This window comes from Ctenocephalides felis, unplaced genomic scaffold, assembly GCF_003426905.1.
Source record: "Ctenocephalides felis isolate EL2017-DRISC unplaced genomic scaffold, ASM342690v1 CF-g0.4_SCAFFOLD_01604, whole genome shotgun sequence".
NCBI lineage: Eukaryota > Metazoa > Arthropoda > Insecta > Siphonaptera > Pulicidae > Ctenocephalides > Ctenocephalides felis.
Window position 1 is genome coordinate 3177120 of NW_020537758.1, and position 19387 is coordinate 3196506.

The following is a 19387-nucleotide window of genomic DNA, read 5'->3' on the forward strand; positions in this document are numbered from 1 at the left end:
TCATCATCAAAAATATCATCAAATATTAATTTAAATGAAATTATTGTAAATAATTTTAAACACCTAATTTGTGCAAAATTTTTGTGGTTTGTGCAAAATAATGTAAAATGCAAAAAATATATTTATTTTATTTATACATATAAACTTATATATGTATACTAAATATTAAAATAATTATTAATAAATATATACAATATATATTAAATAGTATGTACAAAAATATATTTATATATATTTTTATCTTATTGGTAAAAAAACTTAAAATAAATAATTAAACTTAAAATAATACTAAACTAAAAATTTAACTAATAAAAAAATATTAATTTTGGTACTTAATTTGTGTAAATGTTCTCTAATATTTAAATTAAGCTAAAACATATTTTAATCGGGGTAAAAAGTAAAAATATAAATATGAAAAATTTTAATATGTATAAAAAATTATACATAAAACAATTTAACTTAAAAAAAATTAAAAATTAACTAAAAAATAATTATAAATCGATTTTTATAAATATAAATTTAGATTCAAAGATTAAAAAATAAATTAGTTTTAAAATTAAATTTGAATTTGAATTTGAATTAATTTCAAAATTTATTACTATAATTATATATTAACTCTTGTTATAAAAATAAATAAAAATTTATAAGAAAAACGAACACATTAAATTTAATTTTAGTAAAAAATGTCTAATATTTTTTTATTGAAAAAAATAAATAAATTTTAATTAAATGATTAAAATAAAAAAATAGTTAAGTAACTTAAGTAAAAAAAACAATTATATAAATATCAAAATTATTATCATGGTTAAATTTAAATTATGAAAAATATTCAGACAATTTAATTTATTTTAAATCAACATAATTTTATTAATAAATATAAATAACTTAAGAACTTTTACTAAAAAATTAGTCAATTAATTTATTAGTTATTTTATTTCTTTGAATTCGAAAAACTACTAAGAAAAGAATTTAACAATTGTCCTTTAAAATCTAAAACAGGTTGCAGAAACGCAAACAAATCCGAACCGGTTTGTTCCTAAAAACAAAAATTTATATATTTAAAAAAATTTAATTAAATGAAAAAAATCACCGACCACCAATATAAAAAAATTATATTTTATATATAATATTTTAATTTTATATTAATTTTACCAACCACCAAAAGTAATGAAGGAATGAATATAAATTGATAAATGAACTGATGATGATAATCGAAAGGTTTTTAAGACTAAAATGATATATAAAATATATCATATTTAAGAAATTAACAACCTAAACTTTTTTAAGTAATTTATATTAAATGAATTTAAAAATAGATAGTGCAGTACTAGTTTAATTTTTATTAAATATAAATTTAGAATTATTAATTATTACCAATATTTTATTCATTTTTGTGGCAAAAAGAACAAAAACATGGGTAAAAAAATAGCTAAAATCAAATCTAGTTTATATAAAAAGTATTTAAATATAAGTTTTGATACAAAAATCTTAAGTTTTTACTATAATTGCATTTACCGGCAAACGTTGTCTCAACTACCCTCGAGGGGCACCTTGTTTCAGGTCAAAAACAAATTTTAGGGATTCGCCCCGGAAACGCTAACGCGTAAAATGTGATTATTATAATTGTCTAATTAAATATGAAATTAGTACGTTACATTGTTAAAAAGCTCTGAAGTTAGTGAAAATTAGTACGATATATGAGTTGTTAATAAAATGAAATGAATTAAATAAAAAAAGTTGGTTAAAACTTCCATGATATTTTTACCCTAGCAATTGTCTTTCCAGCCCTCTTATTATTTTTAATATTGTATGAATCACATCTTGTTGAACTTAAAACCTTGCAATAATATTTTTATTTGTGCCAGACATTCACCCATTCTAACCGGATTTATATTTATAATATATATATATATATATATATATATATATATATATATATATATATATATATATGTATATATATAATATATATATATATATATATATATATATATATATATATTAAAACGACAAAAAAACATCTATAAACTTGTACTATAAGATTTTTATAAAATACGAAACGTTTATAATTTAGAACGTGTGATTATTGATAAGAAATCATTAAAAGTCTAGGTAATTATAAACTAAACTTTTTTGGTCTGATTTGAAAGTATTTCTATGTTTCTAAAAAAATTATTTGAGTTTTTGATTTATATAAATAATATTTAATATTTTGAACAAAAATTTATATATCTATCATTTATTAGTTATTATATATTACATTTGTTTATAAAATGTGTATACAAATTATTACTATTTTGCTCAATAATTTATTAATCAAATGTTTCGTTTTTCAATTCCCTTACAAATTTATACATTTATCATTTACATACATCTTTTACTTTTTATCCATATATTTATTTGATTTTATTATTTATGTATTTATTGTATTATTCATAAAATTATTTATTTATTACTTTCATTATTAACAGATTTATTTTACTATACAAATTTGTTTTTGTCAAATATATCATAAATATTACTTTATATTTTATTAAATTTTCAGTTGCCCAGCTCTCTGTTTAATTGTAGTTTTTTTGTTTAATCAAACCACTATATATATATAAAATGTTGTAACAAACCGTGGACTTTTTTATGATTCGCAATAATGTTTATCAGAAATATGATTAATTCGTTTAGTAATAAATTAAGTATGAAATTTGATATTTAGAACAAAATGAATGACTAATAAAATAGTTAAAATTGGTAATAAATTTGTTTAATTATATAACGAAAAGTATAATTAAAATTTCAGTTTTTTAAATCAATAAAATTTGTATCATAATTTTAGCAAAACATGTAGTAGTACTTTTTTTTAATTTATTTATTAAAATCAATTTTATAATAAATAAAATAAGAATAAATGATATATTGTGCGCTATATAATTATATACAATCAAATAAAATAAAATTGTAAAAATAACTTATAAAATGTATATGCTTGACTAATATACGCGTATACAAAATCAACATGTATTATTAGAGAAAATCATAAAAAAATCTCTAAAAATATGCAACATGTGTTCAAAATGTATCAAATAGTTAAAATCGAATCTAGTTTTATATAAGTAGTGTTTAAGTATAAATTTTGATACAAAAATTTTAAGATTTTCCTATAACTCTATTCACCGGCCGAACGTCCTTCAAGCGACCCTCGAACGAGGGCTTGTTTCAGGTTAAAATCACATTTTAGAGACTCGCCCCTAAAGTGCGAACGCGAAAAATTTAATTATTGTAATTATATAATTAAAGTTAGTACGTTATATTGTTAAAAAAGCTCTAAAGTTAGTGGAAATTAGTACGATACATGAGTTGTTAATAAAATGAAATGAATTAAATAAATTAAATTTATAAAATACCTTTAATTTAAAATCTACCACGGCCGGCGTAGACGCTAAAATAGAAAATATTGAATATTAAAATAATTTTAGATTACAACTCATATACTAGTTAAAATATAGACACTAAAATCCTAATTTTCATGTGACAATTGGCAAAACCCTAAAAATATTTTGAACATTTTTTAAAAACTAGTTTAGGTGTCCAAATAGGCTTAGTTTTTTTTTTGTAATTAACTTACCAAGACTTAATTTTTAAGAAGGTTTTTTATAAAATCTTAGCCAAGTAAAAAAATCAAAATGCACCAGTTAGAATTGAATTTGTAATTATTATGAAATTTTCAAGTAAAAAAACCAAATGATGTTTAAAATCATATTTAATATAAATTAATTTCTACTAATTTTATTACTATTATTCTCTAATTATATTATAAATATTTATTTTGTGAATGAAATTTAATAAAATAAATTGAATATAATTATAGAATTTTCTTTACATTAGTTTAGAATTTTTTCTAGAATTACTTAGAAACAAGTGCTTTATTTAATTAAACCAGTTAGAATTAAATTTGTAATTATTATGAAATTTGCAAGTAAAAAAATTCAAATAATGTTTAATTTCTCACTTAATATAAATTAATTTCTATTTTCTCTAATTAATTTTATATATTTTGTGAATGAAATTTATTAAAATAAAATTAAATATAATTATAAAATTTTCTATTTATTAGTTAGAATTTTTTTCAAATATTTAAAAACAAGTGTTTTATTTAATATTTATATTATTTTGTCCTTGAATTCTAAACTTTTACCAATAGTCTTATTCGATTGCAACTAGTTTACGATATCGAAAAGATCAATAAACCATAATAGTATGCAAATATATGCACTAAATCTATTTTTTTCAATTTATCGATTTATTTATGGACATGTAGTGTTACGAATATTTTTATGAAAATAAAATTACGCAAACTTTGGAATCTTCCCGAGAAAGAGAAATGTCGGGACAAATAAATTTTCCATATATGTCGGGCACAAATAATATCATATGTCAATTTTAATCCAAGGAAATAGTCAGAGAGCTGGTGGAAAACGAGCTGTGCAGATCAGAGGTGTGGACTCTGAATAAATCCAAAAGCAGTAGAAAGTAGATAATATTAAATGTTACTAATTTTAAGGATACAAGAACTGTACTTTGTAAAGAAAATTGAGTTGAATACAAAAACGAAAATTGATGGTGTAAATAAATTTCTAAAAAAAGTCAAGAGAGGTATATAAAATACTCATAAACCATAAACCTGCCTTGCAATGGTCTAAATAATAAAACGAATTTATATATATATATATATATATATATATATATATATATATATATATATATATATATATGAGTAATCCGATGTAACACTTACCTAATATCATTTTTTTTACTATTTACAATTAACTCGACTAGAGTAATAAATAAAATAGTAAAGTACTAAAAGTACTTACATACTCATTATGTGATTACTCGTATTACACATGTAACACATTGTAAATTAACATACATACACACATAGAGAAACAATTTCTAACTTGTTTGATTGAGAAATTATGAAATCTGATATGAGAAAAGGTAAAGTAGATATAAAAGGTACTTTGTTATGACAAAAGATTTAGATTGACTTGCACCGTCGGGAAAATGAACAGAGGAATCTTATTATTAGTGAATTTATTGATTTTTTCTATTAATGTTCTTATGTAATCATTTTAATATCGTTCACAACTTTCTTCGGTGCTTCTGAATTTAAAATAAGACAACTTTTTAGATCAATTTAGATTATACAAGAACTAAAACAAAACAACAGATTTATAGATTATTACTTAACAGATACTTTCAGACTTGAATCACATTAGCGATTTTTTTTTAATAAATTTTTTTGCACCAAATCATTTTGCATTCCATATTTTTTGCGTTTCTTTCGATAGAAAGTCCAATAAATTTATATATATATATATATATATATAAATTTATATATATACATATATATTAAATAAATTATTAAAAATATAATTTTCCACTTACCGCAGGTGCAGGGGCTTGAATTTTCCCAATATTGGAATTAGGGGCTGCCCCTCCACCGGAGGACGCCCCTAAAAAGGAGGAAATTAGGCTCTTGAAAAATGTTCCAGAATCCGGGGGCCCTGCTGAAGGGTCGTCACGGGTTCCACCCTAAAAAAATAAAAAAAAAATGTGATAGAAAGCAGTTAACCCAACTATAGTTAAAAGTATCTATATAAATGTAAAAAAATCAGAGAGAAAATTTTTCACATACACATTTTTCAGCATACTGTTATTTTATTTATTTTTGAACAATCAAGAAATGAAATCAAAATCCTAAGATAATTAAAAAAAAGTCAAACTAGTCACAACAAAATTAAAGTGTCCTTAAATCAAGAAAAACTTCCTATTTATTTATTACATTTATGACTTTAGTAAAATCTATCAACAGACTTTAATTTTAGTTTTCTTTCAACAAAAAAAAGAATGGCGCTATTTGAAGTAACAAAGTAAATCAATAAAGTTACAAAATAAATCAATCCATAGTTAATTATTCCTAAAATTGATAAGGGATGTTTTTGTAAAAATACTGAATTAATATTATACTTTATTTATTTATATATTTTTAAGGTAAATATATTTTAATCATTTTAAGGTACTGGTAAATCCAGTAAATTAATTACATATCTATTCTCGTAAAATCATTAATTTTATGTTTGAAATAATTCCATAACTACTTTAAATGATGTTTATAATTTTTATTAGAATCTTGATGAAATTTTATTTATTTAATGTACCCATTATCGTTAATAATAAAAGCATTTTGTTTAGAAAGTTATCGATTAAATTTGTTTAGAAACTAATTTATCGACCGTTTATCAAATTAAAATATCTTGAAAATCATCGTGAACGAAATTGAAAGTGTTTAAGATTCTGATAAATAAATAAATTGTATATAAATATAAATATATATACATACACATACACATACACATATATATATATATATATATATATATAAATGTATGTATGTATTAAATAATTATTTAAACTTACCGCACTCAGCTGGGCAAATAATCTACCAAGGAATGTACCGAAGAACTGACCATTATTTTTCTAAAATTAAAAAAACACAAATAACATTAATAAAAACTACAAATATATTTTTAGAAAATTGTATAAACCTTAAAATATAACCACACACTAATTTGAACTAAATTTGATAAATTTTCATTCATTTTATGATTAATTACCCAAGTCTTTACCAGATCTGATGCATGCATAAGATATTTTATCAATATTAATATCTAAGGACTTGGTATTTTATATTTTGGTTTATATAAGTCTATTAATAAATTTATATTAAAAATACTAAGTATTAATGATTATTAATTAATATTTTTTAATTTAAACTTACAGCACCGCCTCCAGAAAATCCATCAACACCAGTTGTTATATATTTGGCAAAAGTTGCACCTAAATTTTCGTTCGGTCTCTGCAAAAAAATTGAATTTATATATAAATAATTATGAAAATATAAAATTGAAGGTTGTAATATAATTTACAATATTTTGTTTAAATTTGAAAAATATTAGGTTCTATTAAATCATATCGAGAGTGTTGTAAAAAATATTTTAAATCGAAGAACAAAGATAGAGAAGAGTTTTAGTACTGTGATATACTGTGAAGTAAAAATTAAATTTTGACAAAACTAGTAAAAATAGAATTAAATGAATGATTTAAATGAAATTTATAATAGTTTGTTCAAATTTATTAAATACTAAGATCGTCAACAGCACGTCAGAAGTATTTTAAAAAAATTATGTTTAAAATAAAATAAAGATAATTTTAGAAGTCTCATATCGGTTCATTTTTGCAAATTTTAAGTATTTATTCGTAATATGTATAAAATATAAAATATCCACATTTGAAAATTCATTACTTTTAATTTATATTCTATAACCACTAGTTATAAAAAATATTAAAAATTGTAAAGTTTTAATTAATCTAAAACAAAATTGTATAAAATACATTAATTATTTACACACTTAATTATTTTTATTTTTTTTAAATTTTCAGTAAATTAATTTGAAATAAAAAAAATTGGAACAATAAAATGGTTTTTATACAACTTTTTTTTAAATAACTATATGAAGCAAACTTTAATTTGAATTTATTAAGAAAAATATTCATTCATTTTATGAATAAAATGATTCAATTAAAAAATAGAAGAGTGAAGCAAAATTTATATGGGTGAGATATTCTAATCTATGTTAATATATATATATATATATATATATATATATATATATATTAAATAAAATATTAATTTACCATTAAAAGTCCTCCTAATAATTGTGTGGCTGAACCAATGGCCATATTAACATCTATACCATTTTCCTAAAAAAAATAATTCATAAATAAATAAATTTATATACATATATATATATATATATATATTTATTTATTTATATAAATATTTATTTATCACTCACCCCCAAAAGATTTGTTAAAATTCCAGCAAGGGCTGCAAAAAGTGCATTTGCATCTGACATTCCATTTCCCTAAAAAAATAGATAAAAATAATTTATATTTAATTTATATATTATTTAATAATTTATTAGGCCATATAATAATTAATTTATTATAAATAATAAATATTGCAAGACAATATTTGAAAAAATCTAAAATATGAATATTGTTTAAAATATTTAAAGGAATCATTTCCCAGTGTGTTCGTATTTTTCTATTAATAATATTATTTTTGTATCAATTTTATGATCATATTTGTTCTTGTTTTGTCACAAGTTATTATACTTAAATACTTATTGTTAATAAATTGGTTTGAAATACTAAAATATATGAGAATTGTTAATTTTTTTTCATTTATTTACATATAGACTCACAAAAAATTCATTTTTTAGTAAAGTACTAATAACCTAATAATTCAACCGACATAAAATATTTTTAAAAAAACTTTGTGTCAACTCTGGAATTTCAAAAAAAACTTAGTAATTAGTTAAAAAAATTTGAATTTTTCGATTTTTTAATTTTTATTTAGGTTTTTTCCACTCACCCCTCCACTAAGACTTCCAATTAAACCAATAAGTCCATTTCCAGCCCCTGTATCATCATCATCATCAAAATCCTCCTCCTGAATTTCTTCCTGTCTGGATTCGACGACTGTGTCGTTTTTAGTCGAAATTGCTGGTATTGTCGAAATTTCATTAGCCTAGTAAAAGACATATATATACTTTAAAAAAAGTACATCAGGCACAAAATTAATTTTATATTTCATTTACCTCAGGGTTGACAGGATCCAACTGCCTCTTGCTCCTTCGAATATTTTCAGTCAATTCTGCCTAAGGAAAAACATTGTGATAAATTTTTTAGTTAACTCTGTCTAAGAAAAAACATTGTGGCAAAATTTTTAGTTAACTCTGCCTAAGAAAAAACATTGTGATAAAATTTTTAGTCAACTCTGCCTAAGAAAAAAACATTGTGATAAAATTTTTAGTTACTCTGCCTAAGAAAAAACATTGTGACATAATTTTTAGTTAAGGGGGTCTTCCTATGTGATGAGTTGAAAAAATTGAATTTTTTTTTATTTCATATTTCAGTAGATTATACCTTTAAAAATAACATATTAAAATTTCAAATCGATATCTCAAATAGTTTTTGAGTTACAGTCATTTAAAAAGTATACATATAGTATATAGTACAACGATCATTTTATCTTTAAACGCGTTTTTCTCAAAACTGTGTTTTTCAAACTTGTCTCCATTGTATCTCAGAAACGGCTAGACCGAATTACTTGAAATTTACAGGGCACATTCAATATATTTAAACGCATGGAATGACCTATTATCAATCAAAAATTTCAAAACTTCGATTTTTTATAGCAAAAAAACTAAAAAAAAAAACGCCTAATTTGCAACTTTTATTTCAAATGTCTATAAAACATCCAATTTTTTTTGTATTCATTTGATTCTAGATCATTCCGTGCTTTTAAGCCTACAAATTAAAACGCCGTTTATTTTTTTTTGGTCAGATAAGCCGATCAGCCGGAATCGTGGAGACAGTGGGAGCTCTTTTTTTTGAGGGGGGGGTGTTTAGAGCGCTGTAACTCTAGTTGGACTAAATTTTTTTAGCTGAAATTTTATATTTATACTGTCCAAATATGTATTAATAAATGATAAAAAACTTGAAGCTCTAACTATTTACTGGTCGTAGAAAAAAAATTCTAAAATATCCCTAAAAAACAGGCCGTCACATAGGAAGACCCCCTTAACTCTGCCTAAAAAAAAACATTGTGATAAAATTTTTAGTTTCTCTGCCTAAGAAAAAATATTGTGACAAAATTTTTAGTTAACTCTGCCTAAGAAAAAACATTGTGACAAAATTCTTAGTTAACTCTGCCTAAGAAAAAACATTGTGATAAAATTTTTAGTCAACTCTGTCTAAGAAAATGTTTGTAATTAATTTTTTTTGTAGGTTTGGGTTTGTAGGTATGTACTTACTAAACTTTCTAGAATTTTTTTGATAGATTTTTGGTTCCTTTCGTTTGGTTCAAAATTGTACATTGGGCCGGTTGCATCTTGTAAAGATTGCGAATTTTCGATTTTTAGTCGTTTAGAATTTTCTCGGACCCGAAGAGCTTTTGCTGCTTCTTTCTTTAACAACTGAAAAAAAAATATTTAAATTATTATTAATTATTTTAATTATTATTTATTTATTTATATTACCTCTAGTAGTGCTGCTTTCTGGTCCTCGATATTGATATCATCGATTTCCGATGAAAATAAATTGGTACCACCAATTTCATCATTGATTTCGGGAACTGGTAAAGAATTTACCAGGAAAGGCGTTGCCACCAAAAAAATCACCACCGACCACTTATACATATTAACGACACTGAAAAAATAACAAAAATATTATAAAAATATATATATATATATATATATATATATATGTGTATATATATATATATTGATAAATATTTAATAATTAAATTAGTACGATTTATATACTATAAATAAATCGGTATGAATTTTATTAACATGAAATTAAGCACTGTATTTTTTTTTTAATTTAATCAAACGGAAAAGTGCAATTATTTATTGATAAGTAAATTAGATTCGTTACACAAATTTTCACGTTTTAGATTTTTCTGATCTAGTTTATACATTTTCATTTATTTTTTAATTTATCTGTTTTATATTTTATTAGGGTAAAATAATTTATTTTTCTAATTTTGTTTAGATTTTCTTATAATATATAGATGATAATAATTTAATTAATAATATGATTGATTTTTCTATATTTCATTTTTTCCCTATATTCATTCACTTTAATTATATTTATAAATTTATTTATATGTATAAATTAACTTTTTTTTTTAATTTAATCTGCAAAGAATTCATTCAAAATTTATCATTTTTTTTAGTTTTGTAAAAAAATCTTGTGTATTAATTTTGATAAATATTATATACAATAGAAAATAAATAACTTTAAACTTTGCGTTATATAAACCAAATTTAATTAAACAATCTAATTATTAACAAATTGATTGAAATTGTTTTTGTCCAACTATTTAAAACTAACAAGAATTTCTCAACAAATTTAATAATTTTCATTAAGTCATATTTAATAATTTCAAAAAATACTTAAAAAAGTTCTGGAAACCACATTTGTTGATAAATTAATATTTATAATATTTTTTTAAATTAATTTATTTATAATTATTATCAGGCTAAAAATATAATACTTTGTTGTTTATTGATTAATAAATATAATAAAATTTTTATAATATTATAAATTAATTAAAATATATATCTGATATTTCAAAATATGAGATTAAATTGAATTTCTCTGAATATCACATTTATTAATATATTTTTATTTATTATGAATTTCAAAATTAAATTCTTTATTTATAATATATTTTACCAAAATAAATATATTATTCATAAATATATCAAGACACTTAACACTGTTATTTGTTTTATTTTTATATATTTTTATTTTTGTTTTTTAAGTTTAATTATTATTAAAAATGTATTTTTAGTTATAAATGCCAAACTAAGCCAAATAAATTTTTATTATAATTCCACATAAAATGTATTTTTAGTTATAAATGCCAAACTAAGCCAAAATAAATTTTTATTATAATTCCACATTCCAAAAATATTAAAAAAAATGATTAGAATTCATTAAAAATTGTTTTATTTGCCTATTAACATATTTTAATTCACCAGTACTGGATTCATTAATTATTATAATTATTTATTAATATTATATACAAATTTATCACATTTTATAATATTGAGTTCAAATAAAAACTTTACTAAACAAAAATTTTATTAATTAATTTTTGATTACGTAATATTGTTAACCTAATTTATATATATATATATATATATATATATATGTATATATATAATATATATATATATATATATATATATATATACATATATCACTACAATTTAATATAAACTTTGAGCAAAACTTCGAACAAAACTCGTTGATTCATAACATTTTTTATCAGACAAAAATATTTTTCCTAAATATATCCGAGCACATTTTTTCACCAAAAAGATTTCCAAAATTTACCCTCACATATATTTTACTAAAACATACCGATTCAATCCAAGATTCAATATCGATAACAATTTTTTCCCAACTAAACCTGAATTAGTGCACATTTTAAGTTTTATACTCGTTTTGCAAATCCTCCTCGGCCATTACATCACATAATGACATACTCATATAGATGTAATTTCTATAATTTCAGAAAATTTCTGAATTATAACTTAGAAAGCGAACGATTTACTGTGTAATTTTGTATTTTGGAATTATGAAATATTGTGAAAAAATCGATAATGGAATTTTTATTCATGTCCTAAAACATTGACTCGTCCTCTATGAGGAGTACTAATCGATGATGAATAATCGATTGAATTAAAATAAAATGAATATTAATTTAATCAAATGTATTATATATATATATATTGTATATATATATATATATATATATATGTATATATATATATATATATACATGTATGTATTTATATGTAAATAGTGCAAATATTGCACCTAATTACGTTCAAAGTAAATTAGTCGCTGGCCTTGAATTTTTTCTTAAATTTCAAATTAGAAAAGTAAATGTTTATATACGTCAATACACCTTTGTAAAATGTGCAAAAAATATTCTGTGAAGTAGAAGTCACGAAATGAATTAATTTTAGAATTGATGCAATTTTATAATAAAATCTATAATAGGTACATTCATCATTATTAAGTAGTTGTGGGTTTATAGAAATGTGTAAAGTATATGTTAAATATACAACATCCATTACAAATTATGTCATTGATGTTTAAATACAAGGGCTAGTACAAAAATCTTAAGATTTTACACTAATCCCATTTTCTGGTCGCGCGACGTTTGAGCGACCCTCGAACGAGGGCAAGTTTCAGGTTAAAAACACATTTCAGGGACTCGCTGCCGCCCGCTTTTAATTATTATTAATATTTGCTATAAATATACAAACTTATGGCATCAAAGCATGATTATTACGATATTTTGGATTACATAATTATTTCTATAAAAAATAGCAAAATTTTACTGTAAATTCTAGAAAAAATTTGTTAAAAATGGAATTTACGAGCTTTAGTTATATTTCGCACTTAGAAGCTATAAAGATCAAAAAAATATATTTAAAACTATAAAAATGGAATAAATAAAAGGCGGTCTATGTTTATAATGTTTAAGAAAAAAAAATCTGATACATTTTTTTAAGATATCACCAGAATATCAGTTTCCGGCCAAACGTCGATTTAGCTACCCTCGAACGGGGACTTGTTTCAGGTTAAAAACACATTTTAGGGACTCGAGCTAAAGACCGTATTGAAAAAATATGAATATTTACAAAATATAATCAAATATAAAATGAAAACTTTTTCTATAATCATTTTTACACATTTATATACATATCGCTATTAATATACATCACGATTTAATTCAAAAATTATTTAACTAAACTAAATAGATAAAAAATATATATAATTTACTTTAAAATTTATTTATATAATATACTCTAAAATTTAAAATAATGTTTACAGTTTTGTAGGAATCTCTAAAAATGGTTAAAAATTTTGGAGATCTCTATAAAGTGTTTGAAAAATGTCTGGAAATTTCAAAAAATATTTCAAAGTTTGTGGGAATTCTAAAAATGATTAAAAATGTTTAGAGGTCTATAAATTTCTAAAGGAATTTCGAAGGGGACTTCTAAAAAATATTTAAAAAATGTGTGGAAATTTCAATAAATATTTTAAAAAAGTCTGTCATTTCTAAAAACAAAAATAAACTAAAAATATATTAGAATTGCTAAAAATGATAAAAAATATCTGGAAGACTCTGAAAGTGTTTAATAATGTTTATGGATCTTTAAAAAATATATAAAAAATGTCTGAAAATTTCTAAAAATATTTTAAAAATGACTAGGAATTTCTAAAAATGGTTCAAAATATTTAAAAATGTTTAGAATATATTGTAAGTCTGCGATGGCATTTAAAAAATGTTAGGACATCTTAAAAAGTATTTGAATAATGTCTGGGAATCTCTAAAAAATATATCAAAACCGTAAAGAAACTATGTATCCATGATCAATTAATTAATTTAATTATTTATTAACGAAATAACTTATTTATTAAGTAGTTAACAATTTATTTCTCATAAATCTATTTATCCAGTTTTGTTAGACAATGAACAAATTTCATTGACAAACCTTGACTATAGAAAAATTTCGTAAATTCGTCCGGAAGTTTGGTTAATAAACATTTACAAATTATTATTATATTGACCGTGATCTGGATGAGTACTCATTGTTCAATGTAAAAAAATATTAAATAATTATTTAATAATAAAAATGAAAGAATATTAGCCCTCTGTACTAAATGAAGTTTTTGTATCATTTGTGAATAAAATATTTGTGCAAAATTAAACGATTCAGTGCCAAATGGTTCAGAATGACTTGAAACTAAATAATTGTTGTTAAAGACTTGCCAAGATATTTGCAATAAGTTTAACCTAAATTCTATGCACAATCTATTGTCATCTACCAGTGAACATAATTTACCTAGTTATAAACAATTTCCATTACAATTATTATTATTATTATTAACAATCCAAGATGTACTACTTTAGATTATCGTTCACAAGTTAACCGTGATGAGAAAAGATTCAAGGAAATTTTACATGTTTTTCATTTCATTTAATAAGACGAGCGAATTATAAAAATTATGAGGTTGACAACAAACTAGACGACTTGTCGGAAATATTGTTCAATGTTCATTGAAACTTCATTGTTCTGACGTCATTTGCAAATATTAATTTGTTTATAAAAAATAAATACTTGATTTACGTGCAACTAATTGATTGAAACGCTCGAATTTGGATTGGAAGATTTTTTGTTCAGTAAAGTCGATATGTGAATTTATTATGTACTGTGTATCTTGTAGTAGTGAGTCATTAACAATTTTGTAATAAATTGATAAGTTTATAAATAATAATACAGCGAAGGCAAAATTCAGTTTTTTACCTTCTTCTTCGTATTCAAGAAACCTTTTGCGTTCAATGCAAAACCTGAATACTCAATACTTTAGGTTTTGCAATATCTATTGCAGAAATACGATTAGTATTTGCAAGATAATAGTTGTATATGTACACTGATATAGGTATATATATATATATATATATATATATATATGTGTATGTATTAATAAAACAAAGAAAACCTTGCTAACAGACATCCATCCAAATATAAAACAATAACCAAGATCTGTGTATTAAAAAAAAAACCCAAAAAAATCCATTTGTAAATTAATAAAATTTATAGAAACACCAAACCATTTTTTTTACTTCATTCAAAAAACTACTACAAAAATAGATTTTATCACTTATTACAAACAAAATACTTTTTATTTCAAAATTTTATCACTCATGTCACAAAAAATAAATGTGACTAACAGAAGTAGAAATTTTTACCAAAAAATCCAAGACTATTTTAGACAAAATAATTTAGCTAGATTTTTACTTTAATTAGTTAAACAATTCACCTGCCAAAAAATATCTTTACTGAAAATAAAATCTGAAAAAATATCATGCCAAGAAGACATCCCAAAAGTATAGAACAGAAACTTTCTTTCATTTTCAAAAACCATAAAAAATTGTCATCACATTTTCACAACCTAAAACTAGTTTTGAACTACAATATTACTACAATTAACTATTTACAATAAATATAAGTTCTTTAAGAGTACACCGAAAAAAATCAAATTTAAGGAAAAAATTCCATTACAATTATTATACTTAAAATTTGTATATTGTAAATAGAATAAATAGCAATAAAAAAAACAACTTTTAAGCTTCGTCTTTCACTACTCTATCACTAAAACCTATTTTAAATCAGTTTTACTTTTATCAACAAAATGCACTCATATTCCCTTACTTTTGAAAATGAAAATATTTTCCTAGTAGACAACAGAATAAAAAAAATCACAAAAATAATAATTCTAAATATTCTAAATAATAAATAAATAATAAAATAATGATTCATCATTATTTACATATTCTGAGCCATAAATTTGTAAAAAATCTACTTACAATCCAACGTAAAAATTATTTTGTTCTTTTTACACAGAAACAATTTCGAAAACAGTTGTTTTGAGGATAAAAACCATCTAATAATCATGATTATAAGAAAAATGAAACTAAAAAATATATGCAGAAGGTATTTTACTAAAAAAAATCAAATTTATGTACATATTTATGTACAAAAAATTAGAGCATAAAAATCATTTTGCAAGTACTAATTAAAATTAATCATAATTTCTTCCACTTTTTATATATGTCTCTTTTGCCACTATATCATTAAAAATGAATATCAAAATGTATTATTCATACTTATTAGGTCAATGATGACAATTCATCATACAATAATAAAAATTTGACCCTAAGACTCATGGAAAAAGTATTTAACCAGCACAAAAATCAATTCTACCTATTAGAAGAAAATCTAGAGCAAACATGTCAAATCTCAATTTTCACAATACTGTTAAAAATAAATTTCGTGTACTAAAAACAATATCAAAACAATCTAATTTATTTATACGAGATAGGGTAAGAGTTTTTTTTTATTTAGGCCAAAAATTTTTTTACGGGTATAACGTAAATGCGTGACCCTAAGGAACGAAAAGATAAGTAAATATTATTGTAAAAAAATATTCCTAGTAGACAATGAGAAAAACTGGAAAACTAATAATTACACACAATAACAGTTATAATGAATTCGTAAAATAAATTTGGATCGACTTACATTCTCCACCGGACTCCTCAAAACAAATATCTCCTCACCACCTTATCACCAAAAAACTATTTTTATCTTATCTATCTATCACTTATTATCACCCTGTCTCGTTGGTGTCTTTAGTCGTATTGAGGACAAGTCTCATCGTCTGATGATTATAAAATAAATTTGACCCTAGAGTTGGAGGCATCAGGAGGTCTATTGCATGCAACTTGCGACTTCGGCCGAGGAGACCGCGACGACGCCGGTCATGAATGACAATGAGATTCTAGTTGAGAAGAAAAAAAAAATTACCTCGATTCGGTTGCACAATATTTTCACACCGACGGTGAGAATTCAGGTGTTATAAATAAATAATAAATAAATAAATAAATAAATAAATAAATAAATAGTATATACAATATATATGTAAAGTTGGTGTCACGATGTTTGTCTGCGATAGACTCCTAAACTACTGAACCGATTTTAATTTTTTTTGACTCACCCTATGCATTTACATCCAACTTAGGTTATAGGCTATATTAAAAATCCCAGTTTGTATTCAACATAACAAAATTTAAAAAATTTCAATTAGCACTTTGACAATGTTTCTGAACAAATCGAAATAATTTGTTTATGATCATGGCCTCAAAGATATTATAGATAAAAAAAAATCGATTCTATCAGGATTAGAGCAAATCAGATCGATTTAATTTCGAGAAGGATAGACAAAGCCTTAGTTTTAAATGTCAATGCTAAGGTTTGTCGGTTTTCAAAACCGGTTTTGAAAACCGGTTTTTTGACAAAAATTGTGAAATTCGAAAAACCGGTTTTTCAGTGGAAAAATCGAATTTTGATACTTGGAATCTTATCGATCGATAAAATTTGGAATCATATCAGTCTGTTATAGTTCCCAGTAAGTTCTGTTATTTTTTTGTCATTAATTTAGATTATATATCAAATGTATATATTAATTTAGATCAATGTGACTTTTTGTTGAAGGAGTGAATTGCTCAACTCAAAAAAAGAGGTTTTAGCCACAAATAAAAAAACAAAATTTGAATTAATTAATTAAAATTGTTCGGAATAGAATAAACTAAAATAGACATTAAGTGTGTATCGATATGTACCTATTTTTTTATTTAATTAGAAGGTAAAAGTTTTTTGTTTTAAAATGTATTATTTTCATTTGTTCGAACTCTTTTCTTTCACTATCATACACATATTTTCATTCTTATACGTGAAAATAATGCATGAATAACGAATATTATTTTCAAAGTTATTTGATCCAGCTAAACTATTATTTTTTAGTTTCACTAATTAATATTAAATTAATTTTGTTTACTTTCTATAAAATTGAACAATAAATAAATTCAGTCAAATACTGCTCTAAATTACACTAAATTTACGGACAAATTACAGAATATTCGTGCAAAATTTATTTTCTATATAAATTCGAAAACCGGTTAAAACCGTTTTTTTTAGTAAATTAAAATCGAAACCGGTTTTCTGAAATGTCGGTTTTTGTATAAACCCTAGTCAATGCCTTAGTCTAAATGTTAGGAGTTGTTATAGTTAAGAAATTGCAAAAACATTTTTTTTTAATTATTATGAAGTTCACTTAAAATAAGTAAAGTAAAATAAAAATAATACGAACCGATCAGCACAACTGAAAATATTAAATTTAAAGCAGATGATGTTTCATACAAATGGAGCACATCATCCATATTTTAATCATGGATATTTACGTAAAAAAATTTCTTTCAGAAAAATCCTGAAATTCGTGGCAAATGATTTTATGAATAATATCGGTAAATAAAAATTCAGACTATTCTAAAATGTGACATTTTATTTTTCCCAAAATCCGAGCGATTTGTAAAAGAATAATCCATAAACGATATAATTATTTCAAACACGATTTTAAAGTATACCGAGTTGTGTAGGTCAAAATAATGTTAGAAAATATTATAGACAATTTAATTTTGTACAATTTTCCTACACCATTTAGATTCCACAAAAAGTTTAAAAGTTATAAAATTTACTAAATAAATGCACTTTTTCCCCACACGTATCTATTCATCGCATTTCTACAAGAACATAATCAAAAATAATGAAAATAGGATTTTAAACACTTTTTAGTCTTCAAAAGCGATTTTAAAGTATACCTAGTTGCTGTAGGTCAATGTGATGTTAGAAGAAAAGATTATAGACAATTTAATTTTCAACAAATTTGTAGATATTTTATTTAAATAAATAAATAGTTTCCATGTTACAAAATATCAAACAAGTACGTTGTTGATAAAAACGCATAAACTAATTATCTATTTTCAAGGGCAATTTTAAAGTATACCGACTTGCTGCAGGTCAAAATAGTGTTAGAAAATATTATAGATGATTCAATTTTGCACAAATTTGCGAAATATACTATTAAGATACCACAAAAAGTTAAAAGTTATAAATATTTTAGTAAATAAATGCGCATTCATGCTCCGAGCAAATTAATAACAAGTGAATGTACTTTTAGACGCTAAGATTTTTTATTTTGTTTCGATTGCGATTTTAGAGTATATCAAGTTGCTGTAGGGCATTATGATGTTAGAAATATTATGGACAATTCA

General features: G+C 22.5%; 1 protein-coding gene across 1 annotated transcript; it reads right to left on the bottom strand.

Annotated features, from left to right (window-relative positions):
• Positions 1 to 981: 981 nt before the first annotated feature.
• Positions 982 to 16894, bottom strand: LOC113373140. Its single transcript, XM_026613455.1, has 12 exons — positions 16800 to 16894; positions 10164 to 10332; positions 9939 to 10100; positions 8721 to 8780; positions 8495 to 8650; positions 7914 to 7982; positions 7753 to 7818; positions 6836 to 6913; positions 6475 to 6534; positions 5443 to 5589; positions 3399 to 3433; positions 982 to 1036 (listed from the first exon to the last, which is right to left on the bottom strand). The coding sequence occupies exons 2-11, from the start codon at positions 10320 to 10322 to the stop codon at positions 3413 to 3415; spliced, it is 978 nt and encodes a 325-aa protein (XP_026469240.1). The 5' UTR covers positions 10323 to 10332; positions 16800 to 16894; the 3' UTR covers positions 982 to 1036; positions 3399 to 3412.
• Between the last annotated feature and the right edge of the window lie 2493 nt (positions 16895 to 19387).

Bases quoted from the DNA above. Each gene is read 5' to 3' on its own strand.
- LOC113373140 (XM_026613455.1), bottom strand. From the start codon at position 10,322: ATGTATAAGTGGTCGGTGGTGATTTTTTTGGTGGCAACGCCTTTCCTG. The intron at 6,535-6,835 runs GTAAGTTTAAAT...TTTTAATTTTAG, and splicing joins GATTTTCTGGAGGCGGTGCT to AAAAATAATGGTCAGTTCTT. The intron at 3,434-5,442 runs GTAAGTGGAAAA...TTTCTATTTTAG, and splicing joins TTCAAGCCCCTGCACCTGCG to CGTCTACGCCGGCCGTGGTA.